At 45.0% G+C, this 19,460-nt stretch overlaps 3 protein-coding genes across 3 annotated transcripts; all 3 read right to left on the bottom strand.

Annotated features, from left to right (window-relative positions):
• Positions 1 to 489: 489 nt before the first annotated feature.
• pom121 (POM121 transmembrane nucleoporin) lies at positions 490 to 8,645 on the bottom strand. Its single transcript, XM_019873428.1, has 13 exons — positions 8,034 to 8,645; positions 7,287 to 7,493; positions 7,015 to 7,164; positions 5,733 to 5,813; positions 5,486 to 5,657; positions 5,108 to 5,196; positions 4,955 to 5,034; positions 4,755 to 4,876; positions 4,553 to 4,652; positions 4,123 to 4,371; positions 2,463 to 3,962; positions 1,913 to 2,017; positions 490 to 1,500 (listed from the first exon to the last, which is right to left on the bottom strand). The coding sequence occupies exons 1-13, from the start codon at positions 8,576 to 8,578 to the stop codon at positions 1,406 to 1,408; spliced, it is 3,495 nt and encodes a 1,164-aa protein (XP_019728987.1). The 5' UTR covers positions 8,579 to 8,645; the 3' UTR covers positions 490 to 1,405.
• A 697-nt stretch (positions 8,646 to 9,342) lies between these two features.
• LOC109517816 (G protein-activated inward rectifier potassium channel 3-like) lies at positions 9,343 to 11,405 on the bottom strand. Its single transcript, XM_019873204.1, has 3 exons — positions 11,265 to 11,405; positions 9,745 to 10,903; positions 9,343 to 9,533 (listed from the first exon to the last, which is right to left on the bottom strand). Exons 1-3 carry the CDS (start codon positions 11,403 to 11,405, stop codon positions 9,343 to 9,345), a joined length of 1,491 nt encoding a protein of 496 aa, XP_019728763.1.
• Positions 11,406 to 12,563: 1,158 nt separating this feature from the next.
• Positions 12,564 to 18,944, bottom strand: zw10 (zw10 kinetochore protein). Its single transcript, XM_019873576.1, has 16 exons — positions 18,730 to 18,944; positions 18,064 to 18,198; positions 17,881 to 17,982; positions 17,664 to 17,741; positions 17,379 to 17,538; positions 16,946 to 17,098; positions 16,244 to 16,441; positions 15,704 to 15,840; positions 15,442 to 15,624; positions 15,036 to 15,265; positions 14,757 to 14,828; positions 14,409 to 14,578; positions 13,856 to 13,986; positions 13,643 to 13,774; positions 13,190 to 13,392; positions 12,564 to 12,995 (listed from the first exon to the last, which is right to left on the bottom strand). The coding sequence occupies exons 1-16, from the start codon at positions 18,832 to 18,834 to the stop codon at positions 12,875 to 12,877; spliced, it is 2,310 nt and encodes a 769-aa protein (XP_019729135.1). The 5' UTR covers positions 18,835 to 18,944; the 3' UTR covers positions 12,564 to 12,874.
• Positions 18,945 to 19,460: the final 516 nt, after the last annotated feature.

Here is a 19,460-nt window from a genome sequence, read left to right as displayed (position 1 = left end):
CATTATAAAGAACAGTAAAATACATGAGTGTATTTTCCCTTTCACTGCATGACTATCGCATCCAAATTATTAGCCATGAAAAAAAAAATCCCGTTTGAAAGCAAATATTTCTGAAACATGAAATGCTAATTTGTTGTACTAACTTAAAAGCTGAAAGTAACAGAATTCTAGCATATTAAATATTTCTTCAGGGAATGGAAGATAGCCATTTTAACTATGCAGTTTGGACATAAAATTTTGTGATATACTTACATATACTGTAATTAATTATGACCCCCAACATCCATCAAACCACTGCATTCTTTAGAAAGCCTCAAAATTAGCAGTTCCAATGTCCAAATTTACAAATAAGTGGTCACAAGTTACTCAACATATAAAATTATAGTTAGCATACTTATCGTTAGGATACTGTTTTTAAACCTCATCCTGTTATGCTAATAAAACTGAAAACAATAAAAATATTCACAACAGAATGTTTTGGGCTCTGAACATCCACCCAACCATTTTTATTAAATCAACATTGACCATCGGGAGCTGCACATGTGACACTTAACGAGACCCCCCCCCAAAAAAGAATTCTCATGAATATCTGATTGACAGATGATAGTGTCTGCTCTACAAACTAATTATTCAGAATCATGGATAAAATAGGAGTTGATGTGAAATGAACAAAAGTCCAAATAAAATAAAAGCTTTTTTTTTTGTCTTAACCAGCTTTTTGGTTTGTCCATACGTTTTAATTAAGTCCTCTGAGCAGCACTTCATTTAAAGTGACGCAACAATTGACAAAATGTTTATGTATTATCCAGTATTGCATGGTGAGGTGAAAACTGGATCGGGTCTGTGGGTTGTTTATGAATCACTTCTAAAAAAAAAAATCTCTTGGAGGACTTTTGGGAATGTTTGCAAAGAACAAGCACAAACTATGGCGAAGCAATCAAACCCATCTACTAAATTGTCCTTTTTGTGCAGACATTGCGGTCGCGTACACGGGGAGGCGGCAGTTAAAAAAATAATTTAAAAAATGAAAACTGGTCAACACCTTTGTGTATCCTTCTCTGTTTGCACGTGACCCTGCCATCATCTGTCCAAACTTTGCACGGACAAGGTCTGCGAAGGTACGAATCAGTCTGCGTAAAAAAATAAATTGTTTTGTCTCCATTCTCCTTTGGATCACGTCCTACAGGAGTGTCCAAAACAACAGTGGATATGATTTCACTCAATTTGTTCTTTCCCTCAACCACATGCGGATTCAGTCTTCTGAGCACAGGGAGTCATCCAGGCAGCTTTTTACATCCTGCGCCAACGAGGCAAGCCGAGGGCTTTGGTGGCAGTCTTGTTTGGAGAGACTGGGAAGCCATAACAGCAACTCCTAAATCCTCTCAAAAGTTCAACCGGTGTGAGGTTACTTCTTCCTGTTGTGCTGCCTCCGCGCTTGCAATCTCTGCCGCGCCCCGGTTGGCTTTGAGCCCGCCCCAATGGAGAAGGAAGGAGGGGAACCTGATTGGGAAAACAAAGCATTTGTTACGCAGAGTGTACACACAAACATATCATCCAACTGAATTGAAGTACTTTTTTTCTCCCTTCCAATATAAATTAGCAAAGACACTTACAAAAAAAAATTTAATATCTGTAAGAGTGGTAGAATTCAAACATTTTCCCCCATAGGCCCGACTGTTGGATGACTCTTAAGGATTATTCTGAGCAACTATCCTGTGGTGTGGGGTGTGTTAGTGATTTTTCCTCGTCAATCTGCTCAAAGAACAGTCAGGGAAGAAAATCAAAGATTAAAGATGATTATTTTTTTCCCCCTCATGCACGCAGTCTTTGTGTGTACTTGGTTTTAGGAGGCGAGAGCTTAAGAAATATGAGCCACAAGCACTGGACTAACTTTCCTGCATTCATGACCTACCAAAAGGAACAGCGTTGAAAGCCTGGACCGGTGTACTGGGACTTCCAAATGGAATTGGACCGGCGGCTGCAGCAGGGGTCTGACCGAAAGATGGTGTGGATGTGCCTGTAAAAGTCACAAACCAGTTGGGATGAGCAAGTGAGGAAACAATCTGAATTAGATGTGAGATATTAAACTCACTCCCAAAAATGCCAAATCCATGTCTATGCCTTAAAAAACTCAGAAAGACAGAGGGTGTGTATATCAAATCACAGAGAGTGTAATACATTCAATTGGTTTTATAAACTGTCACTACCACATGCTATGAACCCAAAAGTTACAACTATAGTGTTTTGCGTGCCTAAAGGGGCGGGCCCCAGTGACACCAGGAGCTGGAGTTGTGCCATCTGGTTGGTCGGCATGGAGTTATAAAACGGTTCATTGCGGGTGTTCTCATTTTGTATTGGTGTTTATTTGTCCAGTTTCATAAATGTCCATCTGCCACCCCAGCTCTTGTACCATTTCAAAACTCAAATCAAAGCAAATTGCAAGTTGGACAGTAATAACTCACCTGCAGCCCCAAAATTGAAGCCTCCCATCTGCGGCGCAGGATTATTGGCGACAGGTGTTCCGAACTGTGTTTGTGAAATGGCAGCGCCAAAGTTAAACCCGCCAGATGCTGGTGGCGCAGGGCCCGAGGGGGTCTGCTGAGGAGCCGTGCTGCCAAACGTGAAGGATGGCGTGCTCTGACTCTGAGCAGCCTGGCCGAAGCTTGGTGCCACCGAGGGTGTGGTGGTGGCGCCGAAATTGAAGGCGGTGGAGCCGCCCCCAAATGCTGGTTTGCTTGGCGTCACAAAATTGGATGGTGCTGTGGCAGCAGTAGCAGCTCCCGCAAAGTTGAAAGGCGTCGCCGAAGAGTTGGACGCAGGTGCAGTTGTTGCTGCGCTGCCCCCGAAGGTAAAGGGTTTAGGTGCGGCGGCCGTGGAGCTGAAGGTCGACTGGGGTGCCGGGGCTTGAAATGATGGCTTTCCAAAAGTGAACGTTGACTGTGTCGTGGTGGCGGCAGCAGTATTAGCAGCGGTGACTGTGGATGCGGGCATAGCGGCGGCAATCGCAAAACCTCCAAACGAAGCGGTGGTTGTGTTCTGGCTGACTGCGGTCTGACCAAAGGCAAACACCTTCTGGCTGGCGACTTGAGAGGTTGGCTGTGAAGCTCCAAATGTGAAGGCGTTACCGGAGGTTGTGACAGCGGGAGCCGTGACAGCGGCTGCGGGTGTTGGAGTTGTGGCGGCTGTGGGTCCAAACTGAAATCCTGTCGTAGGAGCTGGCGCTGATGTGGTACTCGCGCTAGCTGAGGGTTGCGCCGACCAGGTTCCGAAGATGGATTTTACAGCTGGCTGGGCTGCAGGGGTCGTGCTGGTGGTAGAGCCGATGGTAGCCGCAGCAGTGGAAGTCAATCCAGAGAAGAGAGGCGAGGTAACAATGCTGCTTGTTGAGGCACCAAATATCGTAGACGTTAAAGAAACCATCGCAGATTTTGCAGTAGAGGTTGTGTAAGGTGGCGGCGCAAAGCCGCTCCCTGCGGCACAAGAGATGGTTGTGGATGTTGTGGTGGAGGTTGTATTAGGTGGTGTAGTGAAGCCAGCCCCGGCAGGGCTACTTCCAAAAATTGGCTTGAAGCTTTGGAGTGGGGGTTTGCTCTCTGGGGCTGTTATAGTTGATGGGGTAGAGGTGGTGGTGGCGACAGCAAAGATGGGTTTGAACCCCGAGGCCAGCAGAGGGTTAGAATGAATGAGTGCCGCAGTGGTGACCGGTGCGGGGGTAGAAGCAGAGGATGCGGCAGGAATGGCATTCTGGCTCAATGCTCCGAACAAGCCCGCTGCTGGTAGTGACGGAGTGCTACTGATGGGCTTGGAAACCTGGCCCAAGACTTGAGTAAAGGCAGAGGGCTGATCCACGCCGGCAGAAGGGGGCTGTGACTGGGAGGTGGGCGATTGCTTCAGGACGTCCGTTAAGGTCAGCGTTTTGAGGCTTGAGATACTGGGGCGTTGCAGCAAGCCCAATGCAGGAACTGTTGACATAAGTACACAATTAGAAAGTAAGACATACTTCAGCAATAGTGTGCATCAGAAATGAAAGAGTTTAATTTCAACCAAAACAAACCCGGAAACATACCCAAGACATGTTCCACCGATAAACCTTTGATTTTGTTTTTTGACGCCGGGTCCTACCTGTGGTGGTGCTGGCAGCAGAGGCAGAGCTCAGAGGACTCTTCATCTTCAGAGCCACCAGGAGTGGGTTCGAGACTGCAGGGGCGGGACTGGGATCCAAGTTGATGACCGGGGAGGCAGGGCTGGAGGTTTTGGGCAGAGGGGCCGCCAACAGGCTACTCAGAGTGAGGGTGCTGGAGACGGTGCTGGTGGTCGACGAGGCGGGCACGGTGGAGGTCAATGAGGGGGAGGACTTCTCGGGTTCGGGAACTAGACAGGGACAACTCAACATGCTTAGGCTTTAAGATGGGATTCAAAGCTTGAAATATACACACAAAGTTCCCATTAAAAAAAAAAAATCTGGTATCGATGTTAAACTGGTCTGGTATTAGACAGGCACTGTAAATCCAACCTTAGGTACTTCAATTAAAAGTCTTCTTCATCAACTCACCAGGTGTCTCCAGGACCTTTTGAATCTTGCTGATGGCAGCCTTCTTCTCTTCATCCAGATCCTTCACAGTGATAGTGTAACCCAGCTCAGGTGGCGGGGGCTGCAGATCAATAAGCACAGAGAGTTACGCGGGGGGGAGAAAAAAAATACACGCAATTTAAAACTCTTTCCAGGTTATAAAATATCATAGTCATTTGCTTACCAGTGAGATTTGGTCATCCCGGTTGCTGGAAACCAGCTGGATCTTACGTTTTCGCTTTCCACCGCTACCGGCGGAGTTTGTTGAGGTTGTGACTGGGACTTTGAGGACTGGAGTCTGTTTGGCTATAAGTAAATAAAACATTGAATACAAAGTATGCTTTTAAAAGGCATGACCCCAGAGCAGAGATGGTGAACACTTACATGTATCAGGTGCTTTGTCCGATGCGGCCCTTTCTGATCGCACCGAGGACGCCGAGCTGGGGGAAAGGCCGTCATCCTCTCTGGTTAAAGAAAAGGGCCATTTATAAATTGTTACATTCACTCAAAAGTGGAGGCTGAAACGTATATACGCACCTCTGTTTCTTGGCAACTCCATCTGGTGTCTGGGACCGAGACGAACCTGGGCTGGAAATCGGCGAGCTCGGCGCAGATGGCTTCTTAAACTTTCAAATGCAAGAGTATGATTAACAGTTAAATTTGCTTCAGCCACATTGAGCCAAAGCAATTTTGTAGATTTTAAATGGATACATCCACAGTTCTTAACAGAGGTAAAGAAATAATGGTTAAACACCAGATCAAACTAAAGAAATAATCATATTTTTGATTCATGAAAAAGCAACAGGGAAACAATGAAGGTGTCAGTCCAAATTTAAATCTACATTGATTGTAATAATATTTGAAAGCTGCCGCTCTGAAGAGGATACAGAAACATGTTTGGTGTTTAGTCATTACTTGCATGAGGCCCACTGTAGAGCTGTAAGAACTTTGGATGGGGTTTCTCTTGGAACCCAGCGTCCCTCTCGGTGCATGACCTCCACTGGCAGAGCTGATGGAAGAGGTGCGGGACCTCTTGAAGGTGGAGTCCTCTGCCACTGTGATCATCCCTCGTTTTAGGCTTCCGGGCCTAGATAAATAAATAAAGGGTCAAACAGTGCTGTGAAACAACAATCGAAGAAAGCAAAAGGTGTCGTAGACTCACTTTGGGACCAGTTGTGATGGCGCTCCATTGGGCAAGAGGGGCTCAAAAGCTGAATGAGCGCTTCCTCCACTGTCGTTACGCCTGCGGAACAGATTCAAAGCATGTGCATCTCCCCAAAAAATGATGACGACTTTGGCCCATGATAATTGTGATATTAATTTAGAATACAATGCGGTTACTGTAATTTTTTTCCAGTTGTTAGCTCGCTGTCCACTCCGATGGTTTGCCTTCCATCTCAAACAAGCTCGCTCTCTAAGATACTCACCGCACCCCTAGACCGAGTAGCCAATCACATTCGTACACTATATTCTGCCTTTTCTTTCAGGATGGAGTATGGTAGATTACATAACTGTTGCTTTTTTTTTTGTTTTTGTGTTTTGTTTTGTCACTTTGTGTTTGTTGTTACGTCGTGTGGACCTGATGTGAACTGTTTTCAACATTTTTGGCCATGACATTCGTCAAAGAAGAAGAACCTGTGCTTGGTGGTTGCGCCTTCTCGGTGGCACGCGTGTACCAGCACTGATTTTCATTGGGAGGAATGTCGGCGCCATTTGACTGTCGTTGCTGGACAGCTCCGGGGTGCTTGTGTCTTGCGCCTAAAATAGGCAGCATTTTCACAGCCCCGCTTTGTTCAGCGAAAAGGTCGATGCTGATGGGACAGTCAGCGGCTGGATGGATGCATGGCTTGAGGAGCCGACGATGAGAAGAAAGGAGCGTCAGCGCAGAGCGCTGATGCGTATGTGGAACTGGGAGTCGCGGCTTGGAATTGACGCGGATTTACATGGGACAGAAGAGAGCCAATCTCTTTTTTTCGTTAATGGATGCTACAGCTTTTTGTTGCTTTCAAGCTTAGCTTGTAGCAGACGTGTGCACATTTCAGCATGACGTCTTTAATCCACAGGTGAAAAGGACACTTTGATTCGCTCCTCTTTCATCTATTACTGCTTCAAACAACAAAGTGAATGGAGGAAAAGTGGTTAAGATGGCACGACTGTCTGTTTTGTCTGTTGTGTTGTATTATTTTGTCATTTTATGTTAAGTGTTCTTTTGATGGCGGTCTTGTCTGTTTAAGAGGGAGAAAATTTCATCTGTGCTGTATGAGCACATTTGACAATAAAGTTGTATTTGATACTTGATACTTTCTACAAGACATCCATAGTGTTAATGCCAGGACACGTGATTGGAGAGTCATTGCAGAGCGGTCAAGTCGCCATGTTGACGAATTGGAACAACCCTTAGTAGCAAGTTTTAGCGTAACCTCTTAGTGTAAAGTTCTGTTTACCTTCTCTTGCTTCTCTGCTCAGCATTAAAGCTTCTGTCTGCATCATCGACCTCTCTCTTGCGGCTATCCTTCAACACCTTGAGGACGCTCTCTCTGGAGCAGGGGTCCATGGGGGCCCTGGGCACCGCGGCGCAACTTAGGTGCTCCAAACTAAACACAGGGGGAAAAAAAAATAAATAAAATAAATCAGTAACAGTCAGTAATGACTTACACAGCAAATGTTTTCCTAGTTCCTGTCCATTAACGTAACAGTAAAAAATGGTGAATAAAACCTGGCGCTGTTGTGGTCGGGCCGGGCGATCTTGACAGTGACGGGGCTCTGAGTAGCCGGTGAATTTCGAGGCGTGAGGATGCTCTTCTTCCTGAAGCCGTCCCACCTGACGGGCGGCAGGACCCCCAGCGAGGAGGCGCCCGGCTGATGAAGCGGATAGTGCCGCTGTGGGGTGATAGTGAAGTGTCCCATTGGGCCAGACTGCTCCCTGAAACAATGAAGGAATGGAATTAAACCCTCTTTATTTAAAATTAGTTGACATTATGCCATGCAATTTTACTTAATTGGTCCAATTTTATTCTTATTATTTTTTTGACTAAGAACAAAATATCTGTGGGTTGAAGTTCATCCATCTCCGTTTGTGGCGGAGAGCTACGACTGTGTGTTCTTAGGAAGATTTGCTGGAACACCTGATCCACAAAAACACTCCGATTAGAAGTGGTCAGACATTGCAGAAATGTCTCTAAACACTGATCCACAAAATCCAATTTTTACAATAGCTTCATTAACATGTGTATCTCAAGAAAAAGAAAAGAAAAAGAACTGCCACGACTAGGGATGGGCAGCTTTGGTTCGCTTTTTTAAACTAATGGAGAGGATCATAGTAAGAGCCATTGCTCCCGGTACTTTATACTGCAGTTGTACACTAACAATAAGCCAAAATTTAGAGGGTGCTTTCGTCTTGTATACTAGGTGTACCGAATAGAGTGTCCGGCGAGGGCACTGTAGTTCATTGAAACAGACATACCCGGCAAATGACAGCCTCCGGTTCGGGGTGCAGACAGCATGATTGGGTCTGGATAACTTTTCCCGCAGTTGCTCACAGGGGTTGCGGACCACTCTGGGCCTCCCAAAATCGCCAGTCGGACCTTCCGGTTTGCCAATGTAGCTCCCCATGAGAAAGTCCCCGGGGCTAAAAAGAAACGTGTCGCTAGCTAAGTGCCCCCCGCGATAGATCGCAGCGTCGGCCCGTCTTTGTCTGAAAGCCTCCAGTGACGACCCGCGTGGCTCACGTCTGCCGACGTCGGTCTTGGTCCACCGCCGCGACACCACCGACACGTCGCTCACCCACCAGTCCCAAAAGCGGCGCAGGTAGCCAGCCCGAGCATTAAATCCAGCCCGAGGATTGAGGCCTAATCTGGCGGGAAGCGGCGTTCTGCGGCGCAGAAGGGACGCACCTCCACAAAGGGCGAGAGTTAAAATAATGTATAGAAAAGAGGGGATGAAATAAAGGGAGAGACTAACTATGCCTAATGCAGAAAGAAGCACTATTTTTTTCTCTCTAGGTAACATGGCGGCAGCGCGCCCATCATGCTGCTCTCCACAACTATTGCTTCTTCTGCATCGGCTACTGGGCGTTTGACTTTGACGTTTGGTACGACACCGCCAAACATTGAAAGATGGTGGTATTACACTGACAACAGTATAGCGTTCCCTCACCATATCCCGGTTTACTTTTCGCGATATTTAAAAAAAGTGCCATGTATCTTCGGCAAAACAGATTTGATAAAATAAGTACTCTTCATTTTGAAATCTATTATGTATAAAGTAATAGAAATGATCATTTTAAACAATTATCTTTCCATTCATCAATTTTCTATACTGCTTATTCTGTTGTGGCGAGCTCGAGGCTACCAGATGGCACATAACAGACACACCCATTCACCCCATCATTAAATCAGCGTTTGAGTAGCTATGGGTTTTTCTCTCTCGTTAGTTTTTATTTCATTTTTACTTTTGTTTTATTTTTTTTTCAGTGTTTTTAGCGCCGTTTTTTTAAATGCTTCATTTTAGTTTTATTCTTATTATTTTAATGTATGGAGCATTTGCCAATTAGATGAAAAATGTCACTGTGTATTGTATAATAAAATAAACTACAGTTCTCAAAAAACTGTTTGACTTTCCTTCCTTTTGTACAGACATTTCACCATACCAAAATAAATACATCTGAACCTAACTCCAAAAGCTCATGCATCACATTTTGTTTTCTTGTATGGCCCTCAGTTTATTTTGATTAAAAACTGCAATGGCTCCTGATTGGGTTTCACCAGCTAAAATTAAAGTTCTCGTTCCATTGCATCTCTCCTGTCTTTTTCACTCAGTGGTGACATTTGCACTTCGAAGGTCTTGTCAAACGCGCTATAGTCTACACGGAAGGCGCCTTTCTCCAGGGATATGCACGACTCAAAGCGGTGGCCCCACAGGAGCTCGTCCTCCGTGTATGACGTTCTGGCCTGGCATGTCATGCCTGAGAAGCAATGAGAAAGAGGACATGTTCTGCAAAAGTGACTTTTTAATTGGTAATTTTTACCGCTCTTTGCAGAGGATAAGGAACATATGCCTGTTATCTGGTTAGTCGTGTTGCATCACTGTTTATTTCGAAATATCCATTGCTTAAAAACTTGTAGATAGACTGGCTGTCCGGGATGGATAGAAAATGGATTTAATGAAGTACTAACCTGAGGCTTCCACGATACCCTCCAGGATAACGATGATCTCAAAGCTCTCCCTCTTCAAACGCTCGGCCCCCACGTCCCAGAAGGGGCTGCTTTGGTTGATGACATGGGTGATGGTCTGGGGCTCCACCAGCAACAGTCGGTCTCCACCCGTGTCGTACCCCAAATTCAGTTCGGATTGCTCAAGCGGGATGAACTCCCCCTCTTTGGTCTGCCTGGATTTGATGAGCTTGGCCCGGATCTTGGCGTCCACCATGTGGCTCTCTCTGAGATCCCCAATGCGGAAGAGCATGCACAGCTTCTCGTCTCGCTCGCATATGACGCAGTGTTTGCTGAAGATCAGCGTCTGGGCCCTCTGTTGGGGCCGGGAGATTTTGACAAACATGCAGCCCACCATTAGCGCATCGATGATGGAGCCCAGGATGGACTGCACCATCAGGAGCACCACACCTTCCGGGCAGTTGGCCGTCACCATCCGGGAGCCGTAGCCGATGGTCCTCTGACTCTCCAGCGAGAGCAGCAAGGCGGACAAGAAACTGTCCACGTTTGCGTAGCACGCTTGCCACTCTCGGTTGTGCACATGGGCAATATCGTCTCGTAACCAAGCACCCAGGAAGTAGATCACGCCAAAGACTAACCATGTGAGGATGTAGCACATGGTGAAGACGAGAAGGAACCAGCGGTACTTCAGGTCCACCAGCGTGGTGAAAATGTCCGAAATAAACCGACTTTTGTCCTCGATAGGCCCCAAGTTGACCCTGCACTTGCCGTCTTTGGTGATGTAGCGTTGACGCTGGCTGCCAGCGGTCAAGTGCGCGGAGTGCGCGTCGCCTAAGATCTTACGCCGCTTCCTCTCCGTCTTTGACCCGTTCACCGTCTCGGTTGCTTGAATGGAAAAGGTGCTCCTCCTCGTGGAGCCTCGCGATTGCCACCTGGAGCTAAAACTTTTAAGCTTGCCGCCTTGGAGCAAACGCTGAGGCTTGGGGGCCTTCTCGATGGTTTCAAGTGGTGCCATTTTGACGGTCTGCTGCTGGAAGGACATTGCAGCCTGACTGCTGACCTGGGGCTCCTCCTGAGAGGGGAGTGAAAGGGATGAGAAGTGAGTCAGGTTGAGGGTTAGGAAGGTTCTTTTAGTGGAGGGAATGTTAGGAATAGGCGCAGTCTTTAATGGAACAAAGGGACACGAAAGCATCAAGAGATCTCTCATACCTTTTTTCACGGCCAATGCCCGAAATAATCACATTTTGCCCAGAAAGTCGCTATGACACCTGCTTTCGATTTAGGCTCATTTGGGTAAATTCCCTGAGGAATTGGTTCTTGAGACCTTTTGGTGAGCCTATCAAGACGGACTACGAGGATTGGATTAGCCAACTTTGGTCGTCAAAATCCACAGCCATGAAGCGGGGTAAAATATTAAAAACTAGTATGGTCTACAAACAATTCCAACTTTCCATATATTTAATAAATAATTGTTCAATATAACAAGCAAACATATGAGAACACAATACAAGACAAAACCATACCTGATCAGGGATTGACTGAAATTGCGGTGTGGCCTGATGTTTTGCGGCAGTACTCTCGATCCTGACAGGTCTTCCGTCAAGACTGTCGCACCGACCGCTTTGGACCACAATTTCCTTGCCGCACATCACAGTGGAGATCATCTCTGAGGGGCTTGGAAACGCTCTGACCAGATTGCTTTGGACAATGAAATGAAAAGTGTCTCTTGCTGGCCTTTAAGGAACAAATGCCAGATGGTTCAACAGCCTGAGCTGTGATGATTTATGTCTCAGTATACATTGAGGCTTCATCTGTGGGAAGTGGTCCCATCCAGTGCCCCACCACACTTTTCACAAGTGGGGGATTATCCTTAATCCTCAAAATCCAATGGAGAAGACCCAAAGAAAAATGTTAGATTGGAAAAGATTACATGACAGTTTGCCAGGAGGCTTAAAGTACGCTTTGTCCAGATGTGGCCACTGTCAATGTTTTCCTATTAGTCACAGAGTAACTCAACATACAGAACAGTGGTGACTTGAGATACGAGTGACCAGACTGTTGAGTTGCTGTTGGTTTTTTTGGAAACATGAGCATCATTCGCCCAATTTTTGGGTTCGACTTGCGATCGGAAATTTGAAACACCGTGTGGTGGGGGCGAACTCAACACATTTCACAACAAGCAGCAGTTTGGGAGAAAGTGAACAATTTAGTAAGTCTGCTATGCTTCATGCTCAGTGTGCAAAATGCCAGTCTAATGGACAGCATCGGCATTGGGGTGTTATAACCCTTTAAAACACAAATCTATGAACACAAGATGTATGTATATCGCAATATATAAAATATAACACTCAAAGCATATATTTTTTTATCCTCTTTGAAGAATGACTCAGACGCACACCGACACACTGTACATATATACACAAACAGTATGTAACCCTGCCTGTGAACAGATGGCGGTCCAGTGGTTACACAATCGCAAGGGTAAATACACAAAGCTATGCGATGAAGGGAGCCGGCGGGCGACAAGTGTTTGTGTAATCTCTACTGGAATAATTGCGTTAAGTGTGCACGAGTATGAAACAATCTACACGATGATGACAACCAGTTTACACCTGCGGCTACGAAATTGAGAAATACAATTTTATCTTCACATTTTTTTGTTTTTAAACCTTTATGTGAAATGAATTGGATTTAAATCATCTTTTGTAGCAGTAATCAGAGACACATTCTTGAGAAGCGTAACCCGTGCGACCTTGTGCTGACCTCTTACCATCGTGACTCCAGAAAAGCACCTAATTGGAAAAACGTGCCACGATCAAACAACCTGGTATCGATTTGAAGTTTATTCTTCTGTGCGAGAGAAACAATTGACAGCTCGTAATTCATGCCTTCCGTCTTTGTCTTTGGTTGTTTTTCCTCGGGCGTGATCATTTTTTTAGCATATCAAATTAGAGCCACAAGATGGGGCCAAAGATGCTCCCCCCCACCCCCCAAAAAAATCACGTTTCAGACTTTGGGTTCAGATGTGCCTAATGTTGTGGCTTAGTCTGTACAAATCGGACAGAGAAGGGAAATGAAAGTTTTAAAAAAAGTGTTTCAGTCTTTCATTGTGGTCGTTTCCTCCTCCAAACCTTTATTTGATTTTGGTCATAGCCAGGGCTCTTCTTTCCGTGTTCTGGAACAAGGCTCGGATTAAACTCTTCACCTCTGTGCTTGTGAACTCCAACGCCAGAGGACCTTTACTGTCTGCCCACCTGAGGAGAGAAATCATACGTATTGTGGTGATCCACAAAGGAGAGACCATTGAGGAAAGGCAGGGAGTTCTCATGTTTCTCGGTTCAATGGGATGATAGACTAGGAAGGTGTTGAAGGTGAGTAGCTTCTTGCTTGTTTCACTTCGCAGGTTCACATGGTATGATTTGTTCGTTGGGGTTTGTCAAGTCTGTACCTGTCAACAATCTCCTGGAGGTTGGCACGCAGGATGATGACAAGCTCCTTGAAGGTGTTCCACTTTTTGACATAAAGTGGTACCTCCTCCTGATACTTCTTGTTTTTGTGCTCGTCAGTCAGCGGTACAAAGACCAGCGGGCCCTCGTCGATGACCGTCTGGCAGAGCGTGTGCAGGTGCTCGCCGTCCTCCGAAGAGATATCCTGGAGTCGGAGAAGAAAAAAACAAAAACAACCTTAATCCTTTATAGGCAGCAACCACGACTACTAGATAGCTTAAAATAAGGCCGCCCATCTCTAAAGATTTATTTGTGAAATGAACATTGTTTGTTTCTTACGCGATACACTAATTTCTCACGTGAAATGTAGGAATATGAGTTTCACTTGTTGAATTGAACTCATCAACTGGGAATATGCTCCGGCTGGTAGAAAATGGACAGACGGAACAACTAACCTCCAGGATCATGATCTTGGCAATGATTTCCATGATGGCCGTGTTCAGGAGGGTCCCCATGGCTTTGCAGTAGATGCCGACCGGAAGGACATCCTGCCACACCGTCCCCAGCTGCTTTAACTGATGGATCACCTGCAATCAACCACGTGGACACCGTGTTAATACAAGGGAGAGACTAAAAAGCCGTAGACCCCTTCCCTTCTCCCCACGCACCTGCCTCACGGCCTTGCTGGCTGCCGTGTAGTTGTCAGGGTCATCCAGGTTGCAGAAGTTTTGAGCGGTGGAGAGTCGCTCCAACAGCTCTGCCCTCTGGATGTTCAGCTGTGTAAGAAAGCACTGAGCGCCTGGATAACACGCAAACGAAAAAAGGAAAGTGGCATTTAGACCAGAGGCGGCCAGATTGTTGTGCTCAAATGCCATACTCGATTTTTAAAATGGACAGATGCAAGTCATTTAAGCTTGAGTTTTGTGACTTGTTTTCTACAAAAGACAGACGTTGCTCATCCTTGTGGCTAAAACGAGAGCCAGATATATCAGGGAAGTAACTGGGACACAATGTTTTGAGTGGAGTACCTCAGGGAAGTGTTTTAGGGACCATTGTTTTTCAACGGAACCCTCATTGTCTTTGTTGCAAGATGTTAAAAAAATAAAAATGGCAAGCAGCTGTGCCAGTTACATCTGATGCTCCAAAATCCACCCCAGTAACAAAGCTGAAGACATTTTAAGTGGACCTCTGAGTCTCCTTCAAATGCCAAGACAACGTTACCTAATTTCCTGAATCCTGGCACCATGTCGACAAAGGTGACCACGCCCTGGCTGAGTGGCTGCGGCAGGTGGGGTCTAAAATGGTGGCCCAGGGTGAGGAGGTGGTGGGCAAGGTACATGCAGTTGTTGTGCTGGATGGCCGCCAGGTGGGGAAACTTGAGAAGGTTCTCTCTGGGGAGAAAGAAGATAACAGAGGTGTGCAATGTAGACAAAAAGTGACATCCTGATACAGGTCAATTCATATCCTGATACTGTATTTTTCCTTAAAATCACATGAAATCTATGGCAATTTTTCTTTGGTTTCTTTCTGGTAAACCAAAATTTGACAAGTGCAAGGAATAAATCATACTTGTGATATGTCGGCACAACATCGTAGAAGAGTTGGAAGATATTTCGGACGGTGAAGAAAAGCTGGGAAGCACTGTGGAGGGAAAAAAATGGATACTCAAACACCTTTTTATTGAGGTGATTCACACGGGACAATTTTGAACTGCAAACACAGTAAAATGTTTCATTTTGAAGTGGGAAAATGTGACAACACTGACCAGATACTCATTGTTTAACAACAATATGAATTGCTGACGGAATCACAACGTTGCAGTTGGAAGGAGCGACAGTCAGAACACACCATTGTGCGGAACTTTTGATAGCCTCGCCCAGCGTGTTGAGAGCCAGCTCCATCAGCTGCTGCACCGACTCGCTGACGCGACACGCCGGCAGACACATGCTCCATGCCGACAGCTGACTGGCGTTCTCCAGGGGGGTGGCCGCCGGCTCGCTCGGGGCTTCCTGCTTCACCAGCGAACACGACTCAGGAACAGGAAGCTTGGAGAGACGTAGCTTGGACTCAGGCGTGACCTTAATGGAATAAAATGAAATGGTTTTATTCATCGGATAATGTATGGTCTTCTCTGTGGATATATGCATTTTAAATAATACCTCAATCATTTATTGCAAATTGCAGACTCCCTAGCTACGGTTCACAGAACCAAGTGTGTGACGTACAAAAAAATAAAGCGTCAAATGCGTCGTACCTTAATGGTGTTGTGCAATTCAGACGTCATGAGTTTGCGTGCCGCCACGATGACGTCCTTGCACTTCTTGCTGGCGAAGTGACAGTTAACGTCTCTGGCGTATTTCAGCAGGTCTGTAGACTCACCCGGCAGAAACTCCATCTCCTTAAGAGCCGTCTCAAACTCTTCCGTCTCCATGATAACCTGTGACAAATAAATACAGGTCGCATGACGAGTTGCGAGCCGAATATGAGATGAAAAAAAGGAGAGTAACGTGGCGTACGATGTTGTATTTTTCCAGTTGGCTGCTGTTGGTAGGGATGGAGTAGAGCAGGCACTCGTGGATGATGCATCGGGAAAGCTCCTCCCATATCAGCTCTCCAAAGATGGTCGACAGCTTTTTATCGTTAATTGTCACATCTAGAGGAAAAACAAAACGGGCATAAGGGGTTGGATCACATTCAACTGTGGTGCAGATTTGGGAGAAGGAGGAGATCTTTGCAGGATTTGGTTTTCCCCAAAATAATAAAGTGCCGTTATCCATTTATTGTCAACACATTTTCTACACATCTTAACTTAATTAAGCAAAACATTTTGTACTACTTTGATTGTGATGATTCATATTATAATGTATTCATGCTTCCACATCAAACCTTTGTGTATTTGACAAAAATATATTTTTATGATTAGATGTCAACATTTTCTGAAACAAAAAAAAATATATTGTTGAGTGCATTATAGTTTTACTGCTGATCCAAATACGTTTTGGCGGATGTCTACCCTCTACTGCGAGCCATGCTAGTTCTTCCAGCGCGTGACTTACTTAGTAGGTTTGAGTGAAGCGTCTTGAGCAGCAAGAGCAATTTGCTATAGACCTGCGACGGAGCGGCGCGCTCCTTTTGAGATCCCTTCAATTGCTCGAAGGTCAGGACGATCCCCTTTCCCTGCTGCTCAGACACCAACACCGACAGAAATGGGTGCATCACCACCGGCTTCAACATGTACTTCAAGAGCACCTGACCTGAAACACACAGCAGCAGCAGGTTCAATTGCCATCTTTGATTTTTTTTTTTTTAAGTGCTACATAAATAAAGGCAAGTTGGAGATATGAATTAGCATTAGCGTCCGATAACAAACTTGACCGCTCGGTGAAGTTGTCAGCACAGTGGCGGTGTCGGGGTATTTGTGGTTTGGTGATGCATTCATTCACCACATACACGCAGCGTAATGTATGAGATGTTGCCTCGTCGCGTGTATACAGGGGGGTTTCTACTTCCCGTTTTAGTTCCCGTTGGCTTGATAGGACTGTGCACAAATGACCGACTGGAATATTTTGTGACTAGTGACCATATGTGCTGTTTGACAAGAAGGAGCAGTGAGTAAAGATACAGACTGACGGATCAGCTCTTTCTGCTGGCATGATCAATGGAGGAAATGTATTGCCACCCGAATTGGTGGTTGACCGTTGAGGTATAGTCTATATCAAAGACATGGTGATTGTTTGTATTGCTGTTTGCTTTCTCACTGAAGAGTTTGATCTTGTGCTGAAGGTCTCCCTGGATGGCCAAAGCTTGCAGGACGCTGCACAGCACGGCAGGTGGTTCTGGTTCACTGTCCTTTTCGGGTGAAAGGCATAGGCACAGCTCCACCTTCAGGAAGGAGTCCATGCCTGCAGGGCCTGTGGGTACAAGTTGAAAAGAGAGGGGGCGGTGTCTTTCTGAAATGCCCCAACAAGCCACAATTTGGTATCAAAGCACTATCTAATCAGGACAGTAGTGCATTAACTCATTACCCATTTGGAACACATAACATTCGCAAATCAAGGTAAAGTCTCCCATTGAAATGAATGGAAATGCAATTCATCCTTCCCAGGCAAAAAAATAAAATACAACTTATATTTTTGCTTTTTATCAGGATTTGGTTGAAACACTCTTACCAATCTGTTGTTTGTTTCTCACCCTTTAAGGACGGTAATTTCCAGATGATGAGGCGCTTCCATTCATCTCCCAGATGATACATCAGGTTTTCCTTCTGTACTGTCAACTCTGAGCTAAGCGTGCTAATAATTGGAAGCTGCATCGTTTTGCAGCCTTTGAGAGATTCCACGCTTGCTCTCGCCTAGGAGAAACAAGAATGACCATGACAAGCGATTTTTATTTGGTAATCTTGTGTAGGATGTCAGTGGATTGTGCAAGTGTACCTAATAGGTTGAAGAGTGCATTTGGTTTAGTCGTATTACGTACGCTTTTCAGCTGTTTAGCGGCATCCACATACTTCTTTTCTTGAAGGGCTTTGTTGAATTTCTCCATTGCATTGTGAAACTAAAAGGTGGAGACATTATGAGTGTCAAGAACAAGTGGATTGATTGGGGTTTTTTTTTCAGCCCTTTGAGATTTGTATTTGAGTAATATTTGGAAATATTCTACTAAATTTTGCTTAGTGAGACAGTGTGCTGCTTACATCTTTGAGGTGTCCGAGAATAGTGATGATGATTGTGTTTTTCTCCAGCTGCAGCTTCAACTTTGTATACTCAGCCACGGCAGAATCAATATTTAGTTGAACCTGTTTTTAAAAACAGTGACAATGTTACAGTGCAATGACCAGTGTTTTTAATTCTTCTAACCTGATTTCATATATATATACCTCTGTCTCAATAAAATCTTTAAGGTCGTCCATCTCTTTGGAGACCTCGTCAACCTGCACCATCAGGTCCTCAGATGCTTGCAGACTTGGTAGGAAGTCACTATATCGCTTGTTTATCATGCCACATACTTCTTCCTGTGAATTGGAAGTAAAACAAGTTTGCAATGGGATAAAATGAAGCCAAATTCTCTTATGCACAACCTCAAACTCTTATTTATCATGATTCTTTTGGTCTCAGATGTCTCATTGGATCAACATGTATTGGTCTTGTTGTGTTGAATGACCAAACAAATTATGAGGCCAGAATGAGACAGATGTGTGGGCTGTATGTGAGTCAGATAATTTAGATGCAGCTCTGAACCTCTTTAAATCTTCTTGCAAACAAATGCACTCTTGCCAACTTATAGTCATATTCAATAAAAAAAAAAAAGCTTCGCATTCGAGTTGCATATAGAAAGCTTGCCAGCATATTATCTTGTCAACACATCACATTGGGTAATCGCTGTAAAGAACGTGTACATATGTAATTGGTAAGTCGTAATATTTATAGTAAAACAGGAGCAGGAGCACATTTTCTTAACGCGACGGTTATCACTGAATACTCCCCCAAACTTTTAGCAACTTAGCATCACGTTAGCTAATGCTTTGGCTAGCGTGGCGCTTTACCTTTGTATCTTCTATCTTGCGCGACATTTTGCTGATTTTACTGGACAGGTCCTCTTTCTCCAGTTTGCCAGAACTGGCGAGGACTTCGGTGACAAACGACGACATTCCGGGACGCAGGGTTATGTGAAAAAAAAAAATTCCAAGATTTTTTTTTTTTTTAACTAAAACTATGACAGATCAGCACAGCGCGCGCCAGGCGTTTGATTGGCCACGCAGCGAGTCAAAGCAAAAGCCCCGCCTTTTCCTCTCTTAGTCGTTCTCATTTGATCGCAACATGAACCGCTTCCGCCTCTAATTTACATTTAATACGGACACATAAAACGTGATTTATATCAAACCGTATATATGTATAAACTGCATGATAATCGCGTATATTGAATGAATTAATGATTATGATCAATTAATCTGGGTTACTTTGATCAATTCTAAATTCATGTTGTTATAATACTGATTTATAAAATATTAAGTAATGAGAACTGGGTCATCCACGGTATTATTATTATTACTTAGGTAATAACTAACGTGGGTAAAGCAGTGTTTTCAATGGTGTCCGAAAAGGGTCAAAATCCATTGGCAAAGTCTCTCTCTCTCTCTCTCTCTCTCTCTCTCTCTCTCTCTCTCTCTCTCTCTCACACACACACACACACACACACACACACACACACACACACACACACACACACACACACACAAAGATTAACAATTGTGTTAAAAAAGAAATAACGCTTAGC

Source organism: Hippocampus comes, unplaced genomic scaffold (assembly GCF_001891065.2).
Source record: "Hippocampus comes isolate QL1 unplaced genomic scaffold, H_comes_QL1_v1.1 scaffold59, whole genome shotgun sequence".
Taxonomy (NCBI): Eukaryota; Metazoa; Chordata; class Actinopteri; order Syngnathiformes; family Syngnathidae; genus Hippocampus; species Hippocampus comes.
Note: the sequence above shows the minus strand (reverse complement) of the source record. Positions and strands in the feature narration are given on the sequence as shown.